This window comes from Dromaius novaehollandiae, chromosome 6 (genome assembly GCF_036370855.1).
Source record: "Dromaius novaehollandiae isolate bDroNov1 chromosome 6, bDroNov1.hap1, whole genome shotgun sequence".
NCBI lineage: Eukaryota > Metazoa > Chordata > Aves > Casuariiformes > Dromaiidae > Dromaius > Dromaius novaehollandiae.
In genome coordinates, this window is record NC_088103.1 from 13,089,279 (window position 1) to 13,110,147 (window position 20,869).

Below are 20,869 nucleotides of genomic sequence, written 5' to 3' on the forward strand. Positions count from 1 at the left end.
GGTTTCGGGGGACTTGGCCGGACGGCAGCCTTGCAGCGAGCGCTCCCGACGCGTCCCATCGCTCTCTGCACGTGAAGCCGGGACGGGAAAGGGAGCACTTTGGGAGATCCGCGCGTGGCTTGGAAAAACGTCATGCTCTAACGCCGCTGCCCAAGGCCACAGCTTGCCTCACCACGACGCCCCAGCTCCGGCGAGCCCCCTGCCCACCCCGTGGAATGGGAGTCGGTCCATCACGCGGGTCGCTGTATGCTAGCTGCGGGTTTGTAAACAAGAAGGAATCGCGGGTTTGATTTCCGCGTCCCTGTCGGACTGGCAGACCCAACAGTTTCCTGCTCCAACGCACAAACTAGTATTGCTCCTATAAACCTCCGCCAGCCTCCTCGCCAGCAGTTTCCATTTAATTAAACTGACAGCAAAACAGGGCCCTTACTAATGTGATCCAGACCAGTTTTCCTTCAATGTAAATTCTCAGGCATGAAATTACATCTGAAACAGACACAATAATCCCTCTATATCTTAGTCATAAGTTTAATCTATACTAAAATAACATTTTCTTTGTCTCTGCTGCAGTCTGTTTTAGAATTCAATGATCTTTTCTTCTTTCCCCAGTTGAAGTTCAGGGAATTATTCAACTTCCATTCACCTTACAGTCAATTCACAATTTTCTTCTTGCCTGTAATTTATACACTCATTGTTGGTTTCTAGGTCACGGGTAGCAAAATGATCTTGCATGTGAGAAACCAGATTCAGGACCTACTTCAAACTTTCACTTTCTGGAAATGAAATAGGCTGGTAGCTTTACAAAGCCAGTTCACAGCTGCTGAAAGCACCCTGACGCTCCTAAGCTAACAACTTGGTCTTTCACGCAGCTCCTCAGGTCAGCTAGCTGCGAAGACCAACGCTCCTGAGATCTGTACATACCTGTGTTCTTCAATAAAATGTGGTGTGGGGGGGTTGTTTGTTTGTTTAATGATCCACAACATTTTACTTTAGTCATCCTTGTCATTACTTGACTGATGTACAATTTCCTACGACGCCAGGAAGAACAGAATACGCCAGAGAGTAGCGCCTTACCACGGAGCAACCACGGGCTTCACGATGATCTCCTCAATGAATTGCAGGATGCGTCCACGCCACGTGCACGCGCCACTGCAATCCCCGAGATACGCAGAGCGTTTCGCTCCCGCGTGCTGCCTCGGGTTTGCATGCACCAGCAAAACAAACTAGCCTGGGAAGCCACAGCGCCGCTGAGATTGGGAGCCTGGGATATCAGAGGGCTGAGAAGGACGGTATCCACACTGCAACATCTGCAAAAGGCACCATTACCGGGGAAGGGCAAAACACCCTTCTGGTCCTACCGAAGTCAGTGTGGGCACAGCGGGGACCTCACTGGGACTGCCAAGCCTTCACACTTGCTAGGAAGGAGAAGTTTTAGCTCTGTCGCTGCCAAAACACTCTCCCAAACCTGCTACCAGAGCGAGCGGCCGCATCCATGCAACAACGTTGGAGAGAAGCTGCTGCTCTTTGCCGCTCTGGAGGTTCCTCCTGCTGGAGGGGTCCCTCACCCCAGCTCTGCTGCAGCAGGTCTCCATGCTCGGTGGGAATTACGCACCACTTACCCAGCAACACATAAAGACACACCAGGATGCTCATTTTGAAACACACTGTGGCAGGACGGCCTGAGCCGCAGAATGCCTCGCTGCGACTGCTGCCTCTACACTTTGGTCTCGGAGAGGAAAACCACCGCTACTGTGTGCAGCTGTGGTCCTTCCGATGCCAGCCACGCTCTCAGAAGGAAGACAGACAGGTAACCTGGTCGTTTTGAAGGAGAGCCTGAAGCCATCCTGAAGACAGATTTTTGGTGAAGTATTAGCACCACCAAGTTTCCACAAAAAGCTGTATAGACGAGCTCAGATACAGGTATCTGCAATTCCTGCTGGCCAAACTGACAGATGAGGTGGCATAAGAGGAACAGCTGCACAGGAACCCTACAAAAACGAATGCAAGGACAGCCTGCTCCAAGAGGTCAGGATCTTCATCATCCTCATCAGACCTCCCGTACTGGGCCACCCCACACTGCCAATATCAGAAACTGCCTCCATTTAGGTGAGTAAGCTTTTCTAGTTTACGTTCTCATGCTCAACGCCAGCATTTTCTGACCACAGAGGCAGCTGTCACTCTTCTACCCACAGTCTTCAACCAGTCCCCAGGACAGTATCCACAAGGTACCCACTATATCTCTACAGGTTTGCAATGGCTGGGAGTTGCCATAGCTCTGCCGCAGGTACCAGGATCCTTCCGTGTATTAGGTAAAGAAAGCACAACGGTCCCCATGCCAAATGAAGCATAAACACGGTCTCCACGTTCAGGTTGTCCACGACACAGGAGAAGGCTCCCCAGCTTTGGAGTTAGCAACCTCCAGCGTGGAGCTGGCGTCACTTTGCCTGGTGAAGAAGGATGCACGGGATAAAGAAAGATGCCACTGCAACGACTTCTCCAGGCAGCCTCATGTCCTGTTTTGGTTTGGGCAATCTGGGTAGTGAATTGCCTGAGAAATGGTGAAGGTATGGAGCAAGATAATCTGCTTACAGCTAATTGGGACAAAGATCCCAACAAGGCACACACAAAACTGCAGTCCTACCTGCAGTCCGTACAGACATGTTCTGAAGGAAAGGAGCAAAACCAGAAACAGCAGCCCTGCCTTTTCTACGGGAACCGTCCCCGGCTACCCTCTCTTGACCACCGTTGGTGAAGACAAATTCCCCTGCAAGTCGCATCAAGCTCAGGGCAGGCCTCTGCCTGGGACACTCCGGACTTTGCGGGACTGGGCCCAAGGACTCGTTTTGTTTCGTGAGAGCATGAATGAGTCTTTGTGCTCCAGCTGTAGACGCTATGTTCATAAGAAGCCCAAGTGACAAAACCACTACAGAAACAAGAGAAAACTTGACCACAGCGTATTTTCCAAGTTTCTGCCTGCCCAGCCAAACATTTGCAAAACCTTAGTTACATGGCCAGCTAAAAATTCCAGCTGCCCAAGAAACGCTGCATGATTTTAAGTGAGAAATTTGCCACGTGCCCAGTGAGGTATGAATGACGCTTTTAGACAGATCCACTCAAAAGGTCTGCAGAGCCTGGACAATGTGATTTCCAAGCATTGCTGTCACAATCTCCCTCTTCAAATAAGAAAATTCATTGCATTGTTTTCCTAAAAAGTAGGACGTGAAGTGCTCATTTAAGAAAACCAGCCCTTCACTAAGCAGTCTGATGGCTTTGGGGAAAACAGAAAATTTCATTTACGCAGCAGAAAACAGCGGTTAGTTGTTAGCCTGATCAAAAATCATTACGGACCCTTCTGGCAACTGCTGTCCTGCCTCACTGTTTGTGAGGGTCTCTTGTTTTAGAGACAACACTCAACAAGTGTTCTCCAGGTAAAACGGGCATAAGCCATTTGCTACCAATACATTGACTTTGTCTAGGAGGTGACAAGGGGACAAAGCCACTTCTCGCGCTTCCCCGAGCTCTGAAAGAGGCGGCAAAGAGGTGCTGCTCTGTACAAACACTGTGCACAACTGGCCAGAAAAGAGGCAACGACCTCTCACATTAATTTACATCCATTTGCTGATGCGTCTGGTCGGTGGAAAGTCTCTCAACGAGACCGAGAAGCTACCAAAAGACTCCCTGCTACAGGGGGTGAAAAAATGCTTCTGTCCCATTTGTGCAGATGCGCCGGGATCCTGTTATCTCACACCCGAGCTCCTGCCCACGCTCGCGCCTTCCCTCCCACGTGCCCTGCCGCCAAAGAGCCGGGACAAAATTGGCCTTATTTCCTGCGTATTTCGTACAGACCTAAACGTCCTTAAGTATGTTGTCAGGGAGTATATTTTAAAGCTGCTACGCTCCCATCTGATCTCCTATCCTGTGCTTTTAAGATATTAAATAGGCTTTACCCAGTAAATCACGTTTTGCGCCTTGCAATCACACAGTCTCCGAAATCACCAAAAGGCTAAAGCCCGGGCCGGGCCGCTCACGGTCACTATACGAGCTCTAAAACACCGAGGTGAAGAGGCAGCACGCAGCCTGCCTTCCAGGGAAGGCCAGGAAAGGAGAAAAACCAAAACCACCAAAACAAACACCAAAACAAAACACTCCCCCCCCCAGAAGAAAGCTAAGCTCGCCGCGGGGAAGCGGAGCCGCCTGGGCACCTGGGGCGGAGGCGGGAAAGTGCCACCGCTGGCCCCGGCCCCGGCCCCGGCCCCGGCCCCGGCCCACCTCGCTCCCGCGGCCCAGGGACCCCCGCGCCCCCAAATCCCCGCGGCGGGAACCACCACATCTCTGGTGCTTTACGACAGCCCAAAGACGACAAATGAAACACATTCAAGAAACACTGCGGGAAAGGCGCCAACGCTTTAAGGAACATTCCCCTTGGAAATGAAGCCTTTTTTTTAGCCAAACCGCTACAATTTTGTTTCAGTGACTCACACAAATGGATTCTGGACGGAGGTTTAAAACCGGGATATTTTCTCTCCTGCTTTTAGGTTCACCTCAAGACGTGCGAATGACAAAGCAGCAGTAAGACCGTGAGCCTGGACTTACGTTCACCAGCAGCCTCTAAAGGGGGATCTGCTGATTCGCAAAGCTTAGCTGCAGTTTCGAACATACAAATCCGAAAATACAATTCCTCCTAACGGGGGCTGGGCGAGGATCATAAAACTATAAAAAGATACTTTGTCCCCATGGACTGCAAGCAGCTAATCATTAGCCACCCGTTTATAGAGCTTACCTGTTTACTACGTTATTTTGATATTTTTCCTTCACCGGGGCCTACTCCTTATTTCTACCATATGGATGACAAGAAAGATTCACTACCTCTAGGCGAAATGTTTTTAAAGACAAAGACATTTGCTGGATTAAAAACAAACAAACAACCCAACAAAGCGCCCATAAATTTCCGCTTGACTCCTGTTGGGCATCTGGAATGGCACACATTTCCTTCGGATTTTTTTCCTTGCAGTTTTTGATAGCTATGACAGCAATAGATGCACCCAACAGCAAAATGAGAAAACTAAATTTAAAACACACTTTCAGACCACCCTCTCTTAAAAAAAAAAAAAATCTCTTTCTTTTCCAGGCCAGGAGGGGAGGGGGGAGCTGGCACCAATGTTTTGAAGCACTGCAAGTTCTTCTGCCTGTTAACAGCAATGTGTAAACAAGGTGTATGACTGTAGGGTAATGCTCCAGTCACAAAGCAGGCGAGAGCCCGAGCGAAGCTATTTAAAGAATGGAGTATTCAATTCCCGAGGCCAGATGCTAGTATAAATATGAAACTATGTTCACACTGCAGATTAAATTATTTTTAGTTTCTGCATTTGAACTGCCAAAATTATTTGGTCTTTTTCTTTAATATATATACATACACACACACATACATACATACTAAACCACAGAACTTACGGGGCTCCGTTTTTGCGTTTCTGAACAGAGGATTAAGAACACAAGCGTAAAAGGCCCTTTTCAGCTATTTTCTCTGTGCACCAAGAGTCCACGCGTACACCGACATACACTGTCACAAGTAAGGGTCATTCCGGGAGCAGGAAAATTAAAAATAAGACGGAGCCGAAGCATTTGAGATTTCTGAAATAGACTTTGATAGTACCTCATAATTCAATTTTCATCCCACAAAGCTTTTAATCAGGAAATACTTGGTATGAAAGAAAAGCGGAGACCGTGGTTTTAAAATAATTAAAGAGAAAAACACGTTAAAACTGAATTACACGTTGCCCACTGGGTGTGCCATGAGATCTCGCACAGACACAGCTAAGAATACCAAGTTAAAGCCACCAGTAATTAGCTAAAAAACAAATAATAATCCTGTGACCTGGCAATAGCGAGGACCTGCACGGATCCAAGAGAGAAAGCCAACGAACCAAGCCGGGGGCAATCGGAGCAAACCCGTCCCAGCGACGAGCTGGGGGAGGATTCACCACCGGCGCCCGCGAGGGCCCTGCGAGGCTGACGAGACCCCGCACACACCTCCAACCACGTCGCTGCTGGCTTTTTTTGGTTTGGGGATTGTCCTGCCTTTGCCCCATCGGCGGGCAAGGCCGGGAGGTCCAGGATGCCTCCCAAGGGCCTGACACACTCGCTGGCGCCGGGGGACGAGTCTACCAAAGGGCACAACGGGGGCTGTGTGGAGAGATGTCCCCTGAGGCAGGGACCCTCGCCACCGCCGCGTGGCACGGGCACGGTTTGCCAATGACTTGTGAGGAGGATGAGGCCAGCAGCGCAGCACAGCTGGTCTGGGAAGACTGCGGTCCTGCAGAGGACACCTAATATTGGGACACGCGAGCCAACACTAAGTCGCTGCGTAGACGCTGCCACCGCCCAGTGCAGCACGGCCGAGGCCGCCGGGCGTAACTCCAAACAGGCGACGCGGGACACGCTGAAAGCTGGACGTGCTGGCGAGCATCACGTCAGGTCCCAGCTCCTCACTGACTGTTCTCATCAGGCGCGGATCCGGCATCGCGGCGGCAAAGCTCCTCTGTCTGGGAAGGCCGACGGTCCCAGCCTTCCCCCGGCGTTCAGGACAAGCTTTTAAAATGCATTAGCCTGCACTTTAGAGAAGCCTGGGACCAGAACATCTGGGCTTTGGTTGTTTTGTTGCTCAGTAACAAAAAGTGAAAAAATGATGCAGCTGAGGATAAAACGTTTGGGAACCCAGCAGTCACCGTGTCATGCTTTACCTACCTCCCCTGCGCTAGCTTCATTCAGAGGAGAAGAACAGGGCCCGAGGGAACCTGGTGGAGGACAAGAGGGAACCCTTCCCTTCCATATTTTTTTAATTATATTTTGGATTTGTGATAGGGTTCTGGGATCATGCAGCACACGGGGACCTATTCTGCCCATGACACACACGCACAACTCCCCTGGCACGAACGGGAATCACAAACACGTTGCAAGAGCAGAATTGCCCCCTAAAACCGCGGGAGTGTGAACAAGGTTGTAAATGTATCTCAAGGTTCTGGTAACATTAGAAACCAGTCTCGCATCTTTCTCATGGTTTATTATGATATCACCAAATCCCTTCTACATATTTATAGCCTTGTAATTCACAATTATTCTGGGTCCATAAATGTTTTTGGCATCTGAATGTAGAACTGATACTATTATTTCACATATTATGGTACTGTCCGTGAATGCTAAATTCATTCCAGCAGAGACTCCTGGAGTTCATTCATCAGATATTTTATGCTACTGTTCTTTTAATGATTCATTTATCCTTAGTAATATTTGTATTCTGAAGTGCGGCGTCTCCAGCCGACAGCACAATGCTCTGCTGAATTATCTTTTTCTTTCACGGCATAACAAAGTGGAGCAGAGTCAAATTGAAGATGGCCTTTAGTACACTGTCAGAACAATACTGCTTACCAAGCACATCCAGACACATTTCTCAAACCACATGTAATGCTCTGGCTGCCAACATGCTCATAAAGTCATTAACCAGCATCTTAAAATGAGGATGTGATACATATATTTAAATGTTTAGGAAAATCAAATGCGTGCTCTTCTACAAGCCTATTTTGAATTTCAGCTTCTACATACATCAATTATGCAGCAGTGCGCAGATGTAAAAACTCACCTTGATTTTTCACAAGCAGCTAAAATATACTCCTGTTAAAATAATACACATTATCTATCACTAACAGAGGCTTCCTTATGGCGTTAAGGATTTGTCCTTCGCAACGCAACGGAGCAAGGGAGCCCCAAGCTGAAGGTTTACAGTGTTGAGGATTTATTTTTACAAGCAAATTATTATTAGCAATAAAATTAAGGAGGAACTCACTTCACATGGTACAGATTTTACTAAATGAAGTAAATAAAGGTTATGCCACAACACCTGCAGTACAAAACCTCTCCAATAAGTTACAACTCATGCTGTTGTTACGTGTTTTAAATCTGCGCTTTCTCCGTCACCCACTTCCCCCAACCTGCACTCCAACTCATACACCCACTTGGTTTAACCCCTGCCCTCCCAAACCCTGAGCCATCAGCGGCCTCATCCCGCGAGGATCACCGAGCGGGCAAAGAGGGCAAGCACCGGCCTTTCTGCAAGGCAGCGGTGAAACCCGGACCGAGATACTCTGGCAGGCAGTCGACTCCGCGGCGCATCTGCAAGCACGGGACGAGAGGCCTCCCTGGGCACCGGAGCAACGAACACGCAACCCTGAGGAGCAACCTGGAAGCACGGTGCTGCCTAAGCTGCGGCAGCTCTCCTCCCCCACGACGGATCTGGCCGTGGTGTCAGCAGAGCCTGCGCGAGAGCCCAAGCATCTCGGCACGGCAGCACCGGTCACAGCCCGAGCAACGCACGAGCTGGGATGAAGACACTGACTGGATTAACAGCGCGCTCGGGGTCAAGGATGACCATCAGACTCCAGGCTCGGAGCACACTTACAGCACAGGAAAACGGCCTGCCCGGAGGAGGAGGCCGTCCTCAGGGCCCACCAGGCTGAACCGCAACGCTACAGAGGTGCTCGGCTGCTCAGCCACTTTGGGCTGGCTGGGAAGGACACAGCGCAGGAGACAGGCGCCGATGGTCTACAAGAAGCCAACAGCCCAAGGCGGCAAGCGTGGCGCAGGGAGGAGGAGGCCAGTCACCTCCGCAGCACGCGGGGACACAAAACAACGGGAGTCACAGACGGGGTCCCCAGGCACCCGGGAACAGCGCGGCAGGGCCGGGGGGAAGCGGCACCCTCCGCCCCCCCGGCAAACAGGCAGCCGCGGGGGGCCGGCGGTGCGAGGCGCGGCCGCGCTGCGCTGCGCCGGGAGGCACACGGTTCGAGTTACTGGAACGAAACCTCACGGTCAGTAAGAATTAAACGCAAGATCCAGCAGTGACTAGAAGGGAAAAAATCCTGGAGAGCAGACACATGTGGGTTATTACACTGCCTGGCAAGGTCAATCTCGGTGCTAAAAACAGACAAAAATAAAAAAAGCTGTCAAACATTTTTAAAGGCACACTGTCCCACAACGGCCACTTTTTACACTCTCTGTGAACGGCCTGTATTTTCTACCTGCTTTATTTTGTAATTACGTAGGCTGCTCCCACTCCAGCCAGAGGCTGCCACAAAACTCTTATTAATGGTGCAAACCGCTGCAGCTTCGGCTTTGGAAGAACTTGGGGCAATTCCCTCCAGCTCCACAAGGCACTAAAATTTAACTCTTCCTCCTCTCCTCCTCCGTAGCGGTGACTTTTTCCGCAATGTTTCTGAACAGACCTGAATTGCAATTGCAAATGGCTTCACTCAGCTCCGGCGACAAAGTGCCCTGTCATACCGGGACATAATTGAAAACGCTGACGCTGTGACAGCCGCTATCAGCACGACGCCGATAAGCGCGTCAGCCGGCTCCTGCCGCAGCGACGGCGGCGGGGGGGGCACTGCGATTTGGGGGCTACCTGAGGAGACGTTGGGTGGGATTTTGGGTATGTTTCTGGGTAGATCGCCTGCATTTCGAAGCACAGCAGAGCCACCGCCTCAACCCCCAGGGGCAGCCGCTTCCACCAGCCGCTTCCACCAGAGCTCCAAGGCAGGTCCAAGTTTGAGGAGAAATCCAAATTTTCTCCCTTTGATAAGGTATGCTTGAAGCTCTAGATACGTGGTGTCAAAACCCCTTTTAAAAGCCACAAACAGCAGAGGCTCAGTGCAATACAGTGGTGAAGGAAAGGTGTCCGCAGCCAGGGCTGTGTTGTAAAATGTTTTTGCCACCCCTATAAGCTTCTTCTGAAACAACGAGAGCAACAGCACCTACACCATCCGGGCGCCCTCGGGCACGCCGCGGCCTCCTCAAGGAGCAGGCGGGCGGTTGAGGACAACCTCCAGAGCCGCCAACCTGCTTGCGCGCACGGACGCAGGAAGGTGCCGAGGAGAGGGGCGGCAGAGGAGGAGGGGTGCGAGTGAGGAGGGAGGGCGCGAAGGCTCTCCCGGAGACAGCAGCGTCGCTCCCCCTGGAGAGGACCCCGCCACGGAGGGAGCACGGGGGTACGTCGCGCCTGGCAGTGGCCTCACCTTGCAGCATTTGAGCCAACAAGCCTACGAGTAGTCGTTATCTTACGCCAAGTGGCCCATAAGCACAAAGCAAACATTTGAAAAGCTTAATGAAGTTTAAAAAAAAAAAAAGCCTGGCAGAGCGGCAGAGGCACTGCAGCCCAGCGGTTCCCCACCACGGGAAACAACGGCAATGCCAAGCTCGGAGCCACAGCCAGCTCCCAGCTTGTCCCCTGCTCCCACCGCCTGCGTGGGAGCTCTCACTGCAGCTCCTCAGGTATCTCCCATCCAAAACACGCTGAACACTACAGGTACAGGGCAGTTAAACCAGAAGACGACGGATGAGCAGAAGCCTTCACGCGTGGCGGCATCTCTGAAGAGCAAGCCTAGCAGCGCGGCTCTCCCGGCTGCAGGAGCTCTCCCACGACCGCAGCATGGCCCAGCGCGTGCTAGGAGCGGTACGAACGCCCAGGAGGATGCCAGGCGACAGCCCTCTCCCAAAGGAGCCACCTCCTCCATCCGGGCTCTGCGGAGCACCTCGGACAAGCCTCGTAACAGCCTCATCTGCAGCAAAGGAGCTGTATCAATACAGCCGGCTAAAATGGAGCTGCAGAGGTTGCTCCAACCCACAGCACAAAAATAACATAGGGTGCAGGGGGGCACAGAGGGGGCAAGTGGGATAACGGGACACTGACGGGAGCTCCACCGAGATCAAAGCGGCATCCAGCTCGGACAACGGGCAGGAAGACACCAGGAAGAGGCAAAAAAAAAAGAAAAAAAGCAGCCAAAGAGAGAAGGAGGGGAACAAAGAGGCATATGACTTAGGCAGAAAATATCCAAAGAAACAGCTGTGCTCGCAAAGGCTAACAATTAGCTGGTTAGAAAATTATTGCGTCAAGTTAAGCCGGGAGAGCCTGAATTCAGCCGCACGCGACAGACGACGAGAAAGGAGAGTCACGTCGGGTCAGAAGTCGCCATCGCGAGCGTGGGCTGCAGATTATTAGTTTTGGTAGTATTATAGTTTGACTGTACTATAACCCGATAATCTGCATGGGGAGAAGCGATGGCCGGTCCCGCGTCGCCGCGGCGAGCCGTCCCTGCGGGGCTCGGCTGCCCACGAAGCTCCGCCAAGGAGTTTGCAAGGCAGAAGTAGGAAAAACGGCTAGGAAACCTCCTCGTGGCCGGCAAAATCCCCACTCAAAAGCAGCAGTGGGTTCTCCTGGACTTTGGCGAGAACGAGGATCGTGCCCCGCGGCAGGCACGGCCGGGGTCTCCCCACCCGGCCGGACCCGCCGAGCCCGCCCGCCCCGCGGCCCTCGTTTCCCTTCCGCCTCTTCTCTCAATTTCAGCTCTGACTCCTCTATCTTTTATTTCTTTTTCTAAAGACACATTTAGAGATGAAACCATTCATAACTGCCTATCCACAGACAGTTTGTGGCAGCATAATTGACAATGAGTCTGCTGCAAAAATGAAAATGCTGTTTTAATAACCTTGGCCTAAAATACATTCTGTTGTATGCCTCAAAGGGTTTCAATAAAAAGTCAACCTGTAGAGACATATTTTCTTGGCTTAAACAACAATCCAAAGCATATAAATGTAGTCCAACTATAATGACATATTTATAGGCCAATAAAGCTTACACTGCAGCTTTCATACTTCACTTAAAGGAAGTCTGTAAGAAGCAGTGTTATATAAAATAATTTGAATTTTTTTTCGAACTATAGCCCAAGGAATACAAATATGCAACTTGGCCATATTTAACTGATAGTGTTTACATTGCTTAGTTGCTAAAAATTTGTAAAATGAACTAATTCCTCATTTGGTGACTTCCAACTGGTTTACCAAATATGGGTATACAAGTCATTTATTGCAGAGAAAAATCCCCTCAATAATTCTAAAGACAAAAATAAATAACTAGCGGCCTTAGTAGTGAATGATTTAATCAGACCAATTCTTCTGGAAAAACAGGTTCTCATGTTCATTATGAATAATACATTCCTGAACTCTATTTTTATATGCTGCATTGTTGTTATTCTTTATTTTTCTCAACATTTGAAAGAAATATTCAGAAAGCTATAAATAGTCTGAAGACATTAACTGCTTACATTCAATATTGACATATTTGTAGAAAGGGACAAAATGTACAACATAAATACCTCAAAAGGCAGAAAGAAATAATTTCTAAAAATCATTTCTCAGGCTGAAATCTTGAAGCTCGCAAAAAAAATGCCATTGCTAGATCTTTTATTTAATACAGTCCTAAGGAAAAGTTCTGCATAATTCACTAGTGATGAAAACAATGGAATCCTGCAGCACCACCAGCTTCTCCGGGAAAGAAAGGAGCAGAAAAAAAGAAGGAAAAAAGAGAGAAAAGGGAAAAAAGGGGAAAAAAGAGAAAATAAAGAAAAAAGGAGGTAAGACTACTGAATTTGAATTAGGGTCAGCTTGCAATTACAGATAGCCGGTTTCCCTGGGCTGTGGCTTAACTAGGGGTCACCTTATTTTTGGCTCAGCCAAGGGCCACGGTGTGTGGCCCAGGGCTCGCTCGAGGCGCCGCTCCGTAGCCGGGTACGGTTTAGGGCAGTCCCGCGCCCAGCGGCCGCGGGTTTAATTACGTCTGCTCTCACGGTGCCGCTTCCGCGGGCCTGCGTCAGCCACGCTTTCGTTCCATCCCAGTTATTTCGCCCTTTGCCACTCCTAGACAGTGTGAAAACCAATTTTGTAAAGTTTTCCTGAGCTCTTTGGTAGCAACATAATTTTCTATTACCTTCTACAGCGAGGTCCAAAGACACCCAGCAGAAAAAATCTGATTCTGTTTGCTTTTACAGGATTTTTCTGTAACGGAAAAATACCCTTTCATAGGAAAAGGGGGGTCCAGGAGTTCGCCTTGTTTATCTAGGCCTCTTCAACACCTGCTCCAGAAACTTCCCAACCTCAGCGAGGGCTAAACGTCGGCGCCGCTGGCACAGTGCACACGTGGCCTGACCAGCGCGGGAGGGGATCTGCTTCCTTTGGACCCAAATCCGTACAAAACGGGCCGCCCTAGGAAGGTGACACAGCACCAGGGCATCTCGCCGGGGAGGAACGGAGCTGAGGTGGCGTCTTAAAACCCCGTCTCAAGGCAAAACCTGCCCCATCACACTGTGCTTGAGCCCTGCTGCAGAAGTTATCGCTAGTAAATCTGTGTTGGCTGCGGCTGAGCGTTGCGCTGTTGGCAAGACCTGAGCATTGGAAAAGGTCCATGGGCACACGTCCTCGCAGGCAGTAAACCTGCCGCTTTGACAGCGGAGAAGATACAGCACAGGCAGCTCGAATCTCTGTACCCTGGACACAGCACATCACTGCGCGTTACCGCTTTTGCCTGCAGCTGGGGAGACGGCGATGCCCAGGGAGCAGCTCTGACCTTGACTGACCACCTCGAAAGGGGACAGGAAATCTCCTTCAACTGGTGGGCCTTAAACCTTGATCCCTCAGCTGAGGCAAACTCCAGAGCTCGTGGGTTGCTTTCGAGACACAACCAAACAGGGCTCCTTCACGAGCAACGAAAAATCGCAGTTCTTCGGGGTTATTTTCGGATCTGAGAAGCAAAATATGCTCAACTTTTCTTGAGTCTTTCAAGTAATGAAAAATCATCTTAGTATTAGATTTAAGAAGTTTCTTTGATTGCCTTTCACGCTAGACCAGCTGTCTATATCAACATGACTCATCTGCTGTAACCCTTGGTTTCATCCCCACCAACTAGGCATGATGAAGGAAAAGGCAATCAGAATCAAACACTATTCAAAATACCCTTTTCTACTGAAAAAAAGCAAAAAAAGCAAAGAAAAAATGCTAGATTCACCGACTGAAAACGAGCAACATCAGATTGCGGGTTATCGAAATTACAGCATATAGTTCAGATTCCATAAGCATTTCAGTATAACCCCTATTTTCAAAGGCTTAACATGCCAGTATAAGCTTTAGGCTTCAAGATAATTTTCTTTGGCTCCTATGGTAGATAAGAGCAATTTCATAACTTACCACAAGGGCCTTTTTGTTTGTTAAAAACAAAAACAAGAAAACATGAACACAAAAAAGTTCTGAATGTCTGAAAAACATTAAGATTCTTTTGACACAACAAACAAATGCAACAAAATGCAGTGCATAAAGAGGATGCCATGGCAATAGCAGAGAAAATTACTGCATGTAATTATGAACCAGAAGAAACCACACAGAAAAGCAAAGCAAAAGAGAACAAATTGCATGGGTTGTTTTTTTCCTGGAGATGCAATGAAAAATAGTATCAACTTCCAATTGTGCTTTAATCTTCCAACCTATGCATTTAATGGCGCAATGTGACATTGACAAAATCACTTCACCATTTGGTAAGATCAGAAAAATGAGATACAGAAGGTAAATCCTCCAAGGCAGAGCTTCAGTGCAGCGCACCGCGGCTGCGGCACCAGCACTGCTGTGCCATTTGTAACGCCAAACTTTGGTGCAAAAGCATTTCCTCACACGCATCAGCCTTGACTTCTCATTTCTTACCTTTCAACCCATTACGTCCTAAATTTGAGGCTCTTTCGAAACATTTTTTCAAAGCTCGGTAGAACAGAGAAACGCCACTGTAACGCGCTCCAGAGCGCCGTCCCTGACAGCGACGATGCCCCCGAGGCCCAGACCCGGCGAAGGGGCACGTGTACCACCGGCAGACCCGCTCCCCCGGACCGCGGGCCCCACCATTGATTTCAGTGCTCAGAGTGTCCACAGAAGCGGCCCTGAACCTGCGACCATCCCAGGTGGCAGAGCTACCGTCACCGTCCCTCACGCAGCTCCGGCCGGCCGCCAGCGACCCCAGCTCACCTCATGAGGGCACCCGTGGCCTGGGGAGCCAAGTCCCATCCTCACCTCGGAGGGCTCCCCACATCCCCATCCTGGTGGGGCTCCCCATGCCCAGCACTGGTCTCTCCAGCCACCTCCTCCTGTGAGGAGCACCGGGACACTGGGGCCACCGCCCGGCCCCACCGCTGTGACATGCCACCCGCCCGCTGTGACACGCCGCCCCCACCACTACGACACGCTGCCCGCCCGCCCCGCACCTCACAGAGGGCGTCCAGCCAACACACCAGGGACATCAAGGTGCCTCAGGGACACCCAGGGGACACGCTGGGACATGGCAGCAGCCGGGACACCCCATGGGCCCCCCAGCGCGCATCGGGCGCCCCTCCAGAGCCGGAGAGCCGTGGGATGCGCTCCTGGAGGGCCGGCACTGCGTGTCAGCACAAGGCTCACGAGAAACTCCGAGAGGCCGTGGCCCGAGGACACCACGGACGTCTCCTTCTGAGGGGGCACTGCCCCGAGGCAGGACACGCGCCACAGCCGCGGCCGGCACAACGGGGCGCCTCCGCCCCCGAAACCCGGCCGAACGCCGGGAGCACTCACCGAGGTCGGCCTTCTCCTTCAGGATGTCTTTGAAGTTCAAGCCGCTGTTGAGCGTGGACTGCCTGTACCTGGCCAGGGCCTCCCGGTGCCCGCTCCGCCCCGCGTCGGCCGCCGGCACCGGCGCGGCCCGGAAGCCGCACCGCCACTTGGAGAAGTCGGACTGCGCCCATCTCGCCAGGTCCTCCAGCTTCACCGTCACCTTCTCCGACACGGCGATAACTTCATCCTGCGGGAGGCGGCCAGACAGGGAGACAACAGGTCACGGGGGGCCGCGCCGACGGCCGCCCCGCCATGGCGCGCGCCGAGCCCTGCGAGCCCTCCGACACGCCGGCGGCCAAAGCACTTTCTGCATGACCCGAAGCCTCCGGGGAAAGTTTGTTTTCTAGGTGCAATTAGCTGCAAATGTAAAAATTCATGGCTGGATGACTAATGGTTATAGCCAGCCCTGAAATAAACGGCCTAAGTAAATCTCCGGTTCTTGGAACTCTGACTCACCAGAAAATTCCTGCGTTTATGGTACATTTTCCCTTGGCTTATTCGCAAATATTGAATTTAACTTTTGTCCTAAAAATTAAATAAAACCGTGATGTAATCCCAAAAGAAATACTACATAAATGTTATGTGCTTCCCACCAAAAGAAACTTGCACATTCTCATGTTTCCAAAAACCTTTTTGGAGATCAGAAAAGAACTGCAATTTTTTTTTCCCCTCCTTAAACAGACATTCTAAGAAAAGCACTTAAACTTAGTTTCGCCTCCAGAACATATACTTGAATTAAACAGCTCTAATTGCCGAATTTTATCCTTCCAGGAAACAATCAACTCCTCGCAGTCATGATGAATAAGCAGAATGTTTTATAGCCGGCTCGAGTAAGCAAGGGCTCCAGAAAGCCTCGGAAAAATAAACAAACAAACACACGCACGTAGCCAGCAAGATACACTCCAGATATTTGAGTTAAAATAGCAGGAATAATTTACGTCGTAACGAGAGCTGGCTGCACACCACACCTTGCACACCGCGCAGTGCCAGCACTAAATACGGTTACAGGTTCTTGAAATAAATAAAGCAGAGTGCAATTTTTCTCTCAAATAAACACAAGTATCTGCAGAGGGGAGAGAAATTCTTGGAGTTATTAAACAAAGAGAAATGCATGATTGATTCGCTCTGTGTGTGTTTTTTTTTTCCCCCACTGAACACATTCCTCAGGAAATAAAATACTGCTCAATAGGAAAAGAAAAAAAAAAAAAGCTTTATTGAGGTAAGTTACACACAATATAGAACCTGGAGTATCGCTGGTAAAAAAAAAATATATATAGAAAAAGAAAAAAAGCAGACCTGCTGTTCCACTCTCCCTCACCTAATACAAAATTGCTTTATAAGCAGGCACCTTCGTTACGTTCAGCGCAGTAACAAACACTTGGCCAGAAACGGCAGGAGTGCCAGGCGCTCAGCGGGCGGCGGCAGGACCTCCCCTGCCCTGCCCTCCCGTCCCCTGCCCTGCCCTGCCCTCCCCTGCCCTCCCGTCCCCTGCGCCCGTGCAGCCCCCAGCGCCCACCCAGCAGCCACGCTGGACACCTCTGGTGATGACAAACGCCAATACGCTGTAGACAAGCGCTGCGTACTACAAAGTGTGATTTCAATGGATGGCTTCACCCAATTTCATTTCACCACCTACTCCAAATAAAAAACCCGTAGTTGCTATGCATTTTATAGCCATTACATGGCAATTATTAAATGTCAGGACGGAAAAAAAAATTTCAGTCTGCGTGAAGACAGTGTCAGCAGCTTCTGCATGAAGTCTTCCTTTAGGATGCTGAATGCCATCACCAAGCACACACAATTTCTAATATTCAACACTAGAGAACCGATTTAGCAGCAAATTTAATAAAAATCTGATTTGGAGATCAGATCTATTTTCGGTTAAAATATTCTTTTCCAAATAGCTCTTACGATCAAATGATTACGATTTCAATTACTAGTTTCTTCACATCCTTTCCAAGAACCGGTATGACTAATTTTGGCTGGCGTACAAAGTAAGCCAAGCAGACAATTTATTAACCAAAAGAAAAGTACAATCACTATTACATCATCAATGAATAAACTTGTTTTCGAGAATACAACCTTCGCACATACGCACACAATGTGCGCATCAGGAAAAAAAAAAAGAAAAAAGAAACCCCACTGTAACAAACGAAACCCTGCTAGAAGAAAGGGGAACGATCCCAGCGTATTCGCCCCAGGTTGCGGCGGGCTCCCGGCCGCGTGCAGCGTGCCGGGGTCCCCAGTCACCCCACACTTCGCCTCGTGGGGTGCAGACGCCAAGGCCTTTTTATGGCCATTTTAACGCCCAGCAATTAAGCAAAATGCAAACACTTGGCTTGAGCTTTAAAATAGCAGGGCCGAGGCAGCTGGGTCCAGTGGTGGTTTTGACTCAACGAAAAATATCTGGTGAAGGGAGAAAGAGCGGTGCGCTGTGGCCTGCTCTTTTCTTCCTAAATACTTGCTCAGCTTTTGACTCTGTTCTGCATGAACACACATTTTACTTCCTCTTAACGTGCCATTAGCGATCGCTGCAATTTTACAAGGGAAATACATCTGAATTTATTTTTAGCTGGAAAAAATGGAAAAATGATCCTATGTGTCAGAGACTCCTCCCCAGGCTGGGGCAAGCTGACGCAGCAGATCCCCGACGCACCACGAGCGTCACCACAGTACTTGCACAGCTAATGGACAGCGAAACTGCTCTGAAGGAGAAACCGAGCATCTCCCTCTGCCTTGGACAACCTCTTCGCAAACACGGATGCATAATTTAGACTTGTTCTCGCTCACTGTTCGTGTTTTAAACTCTGCTCATTTTGGGCCCAATTTAAAGACCAATGGCCACAGGCCCAACCCGACACAAGTTTCCCTCACCGACTTTCCCTGCGCAGTGGAAGCTGCAGGTTGGATTGGGATTTCCTCCACGCGAGATGGGCACTGGCTTCTCCAAACGGTCTCACCAACGCTGGTCCCACGAGCAAGGCCTAGCTCTCAAAGAGAATTTTCACTATCTCAAAGTGACTTTTCAACATCGTTTTTCCAGATCTGGGATTTGCACACATCTTGCCCATCTTTTACACCTCTTCAAGCAGCCTTCCCAAGCATCACAATAGGACCCAAGCCAGAAGTTGCATCTTTTTTTGGGAGGGGGTTGAGAGGCTGACCAGTGCAAAAGGGTTGTCTCCTTCCTGGAGACAACCAGAGTGGAAAGGCAAAAGTTTGCGGACCCCCCCCCCAGGGCACTGGAGGGTCAACTGAACTCGGCTGAGTTGAACCATCCTCTTACGAAACCCACTAATCAAAGACTTTGCTATCCAGCAGACCCCCCCTCAACCATTTGACATAAGCCGCTGCACACCTACTCCTACCATCCTTCTGCTCCCCGAGAAACCCCTTCGATGAAACGACAAAGAAATGCAGATGTCGAGTAAATAGAAACCAGGTACGCAGTGACACATGACTAACAAACCTTTAGAAGATTAAAGGAATATGCTGTATCCCTTCATGTCATTCATAATTATATCTCTGTGTAAACATGAAAAGCCACCCACGTTGCCTACAGTGTGTGCATACACACACACATATATATTTGCATACACACACACACACCAACTCATACTGTATTAGCTATGCTCTAAAGCGATAGGTTTATGAGGTCTCCATTGCATGGGAAGTCTTTAACGAAGGGAGCACTTGCCATCTTGCAATTTTTTCCCGCTACGACAAAACGGGGTTTGCAAAGGGGACCAGTGGAGGCTGATTTTGGCCCTGCTTGGGAAGGCCATTTCTCCCGGCTGCCCCTTTAAGGGCGCTGACAGACCAATGGGAACGCTTATCCCGTCCGCATAGTTGTCTAAATCCCGAAATAAATACTGACTATAAAAAGCAGCGCTTTTTCTTCTGTTTCTATAAAAGTGGATATCTAGTCAGCCTGTAATTTTAGCACATCTCACCAGACTCCTGAGCAAAGTAAAACACTTTCACCTATCACGGAGGCAATGGGGAGACAGTTCAGAAAAGATGGTGATACAAACTGTTGTTCTCCCTCTCCTGTTTCCTAAGGACACATCAGATTTGCTTTTTCAGAGAAGAAGTCCAGGGAAAAAGGGACAGTACCTTCTTCAGAGCCGTTATGCTTAAATATTATGTCACTGTTGTCTAAGCAACCATCACAGCCTGGTGAAAGCACAAAACGCTATATTGCCTGACTCAGCAGATGGTGGAAATACTTACGTTCATGGAAAGAGGTCAGGTAGTTAGCAGAGTTTAAAGCAGCTAATTATTTTTTAAAAGAAATATTAACTCTTCGGAGGCAGGGAGCCACGGGGCGCCCGGGGCGGCGGCACGTCCTGCTTCCCCACCAGCACGCGGCGCATCGCAGCATCTCTCTCACTGCCAATAACCGGGGAAGATTTATACTTCAGAGAGGCCAAGGCAGCCCTAGAAGAATTACGGCAACTGAGATATCTCAAAATTTTGACGTGCTGCGAATGTTTTCACTCCGGTGCTTCCAGAGGTCACCTGAGGAATTTGGGAGGGCAGGAGCGAGGCGCACACCTGCTTGGCCGTCTCCTACCATCACATACGCGGCCTGGAGAGAAACAGGGGACGTCCTGCAAAAACTCTCGCTGATGATTACAGGAGGCACCGTGTGCCATTTACCTGATCAGTATAATTTGCATTAGCAAACATCTCCAGCCTTTTTATTGAAACCTTTAGCACAGCAGATCTGGAGACACATATTTTACAACCCAGTACATCACTGATGAAAACATATTCATCCAGGGGAGCAAAAAAATACAGTCCAACTCTTGCGGGCTACGTTCACCGAGGGTAACAGAACTGTACATTCCACTTGGACATAAAGGCCTCCGCTCTTCTGGTGTGGGGGGTTGTTTTGGTTTGGTTTTTTTTCGTTTTTGTCTTTTTACATCCTACATATATTTTAGTTTTCTGCGATTCGGGCGAAAAGGACCTTCCCGTAACGGGCGCCCCGACGCTGTACTCACCCCGTGAACCCAGCTCTGTAGTCGAGGTCCCTCTGGGGAGAGGCAGGTCACGCCGCAGGGCTGGAGAAAGGAAGGAGGGGGCCTACTGCCAATGTTCACGCTAATAAAGAGCCAAACTGAAGTGGGGAAGAAAGGTGTAAGCGCCTCTCACGTAGTGATGGGAAGCAGGAGGAGAGCACCACCGCCCTCACGTGACTGCCGCCGTACTCAGACCAAGGCACCAGGCTATATCCCCCCTACGACCAGGGCTCATCTCTGTCACACGGGTGCTCCTGAAGGCCTTGGACCAGCAGGTCCACAGAAGATGCAAGGGCTCTGGGACACCAGCAGAAATCAGGTAATCTGAACTCAACCCT

General features: G+C 49.9%; 1 protein-coding gene across 6 annotated transcripts in view; it reads right to left on the minus strand.

Annotated features, from left to right (window-relative positions):
* Nucleotides 1–20,869, minus strand: part of ARID5B (AT-rich interaction domain 5B) — a 104,297-nt gene that overhangs the window by 77,507 nt on the left and 5,921 nt on the right. For 5 of the 6 annotated variants that reach the window (XM_064513703.1, XM_064513701.1, XM_064513700.1 and 2 more), the window contains one exon: nt 15,466–15,691. The exons of the other annotated variant lie outside the window; for it this stretch is intronic. In XM_064513703.1, the coding sequence (XP_064369773.1) occupies nt 15,466–15,691 (226 nt within the window). The remainder of the gene's footprint in view (nt 1–15,465; nt 15,692–20,869) is intronic. 6 annotated transcript variants of the gene reach the window in all.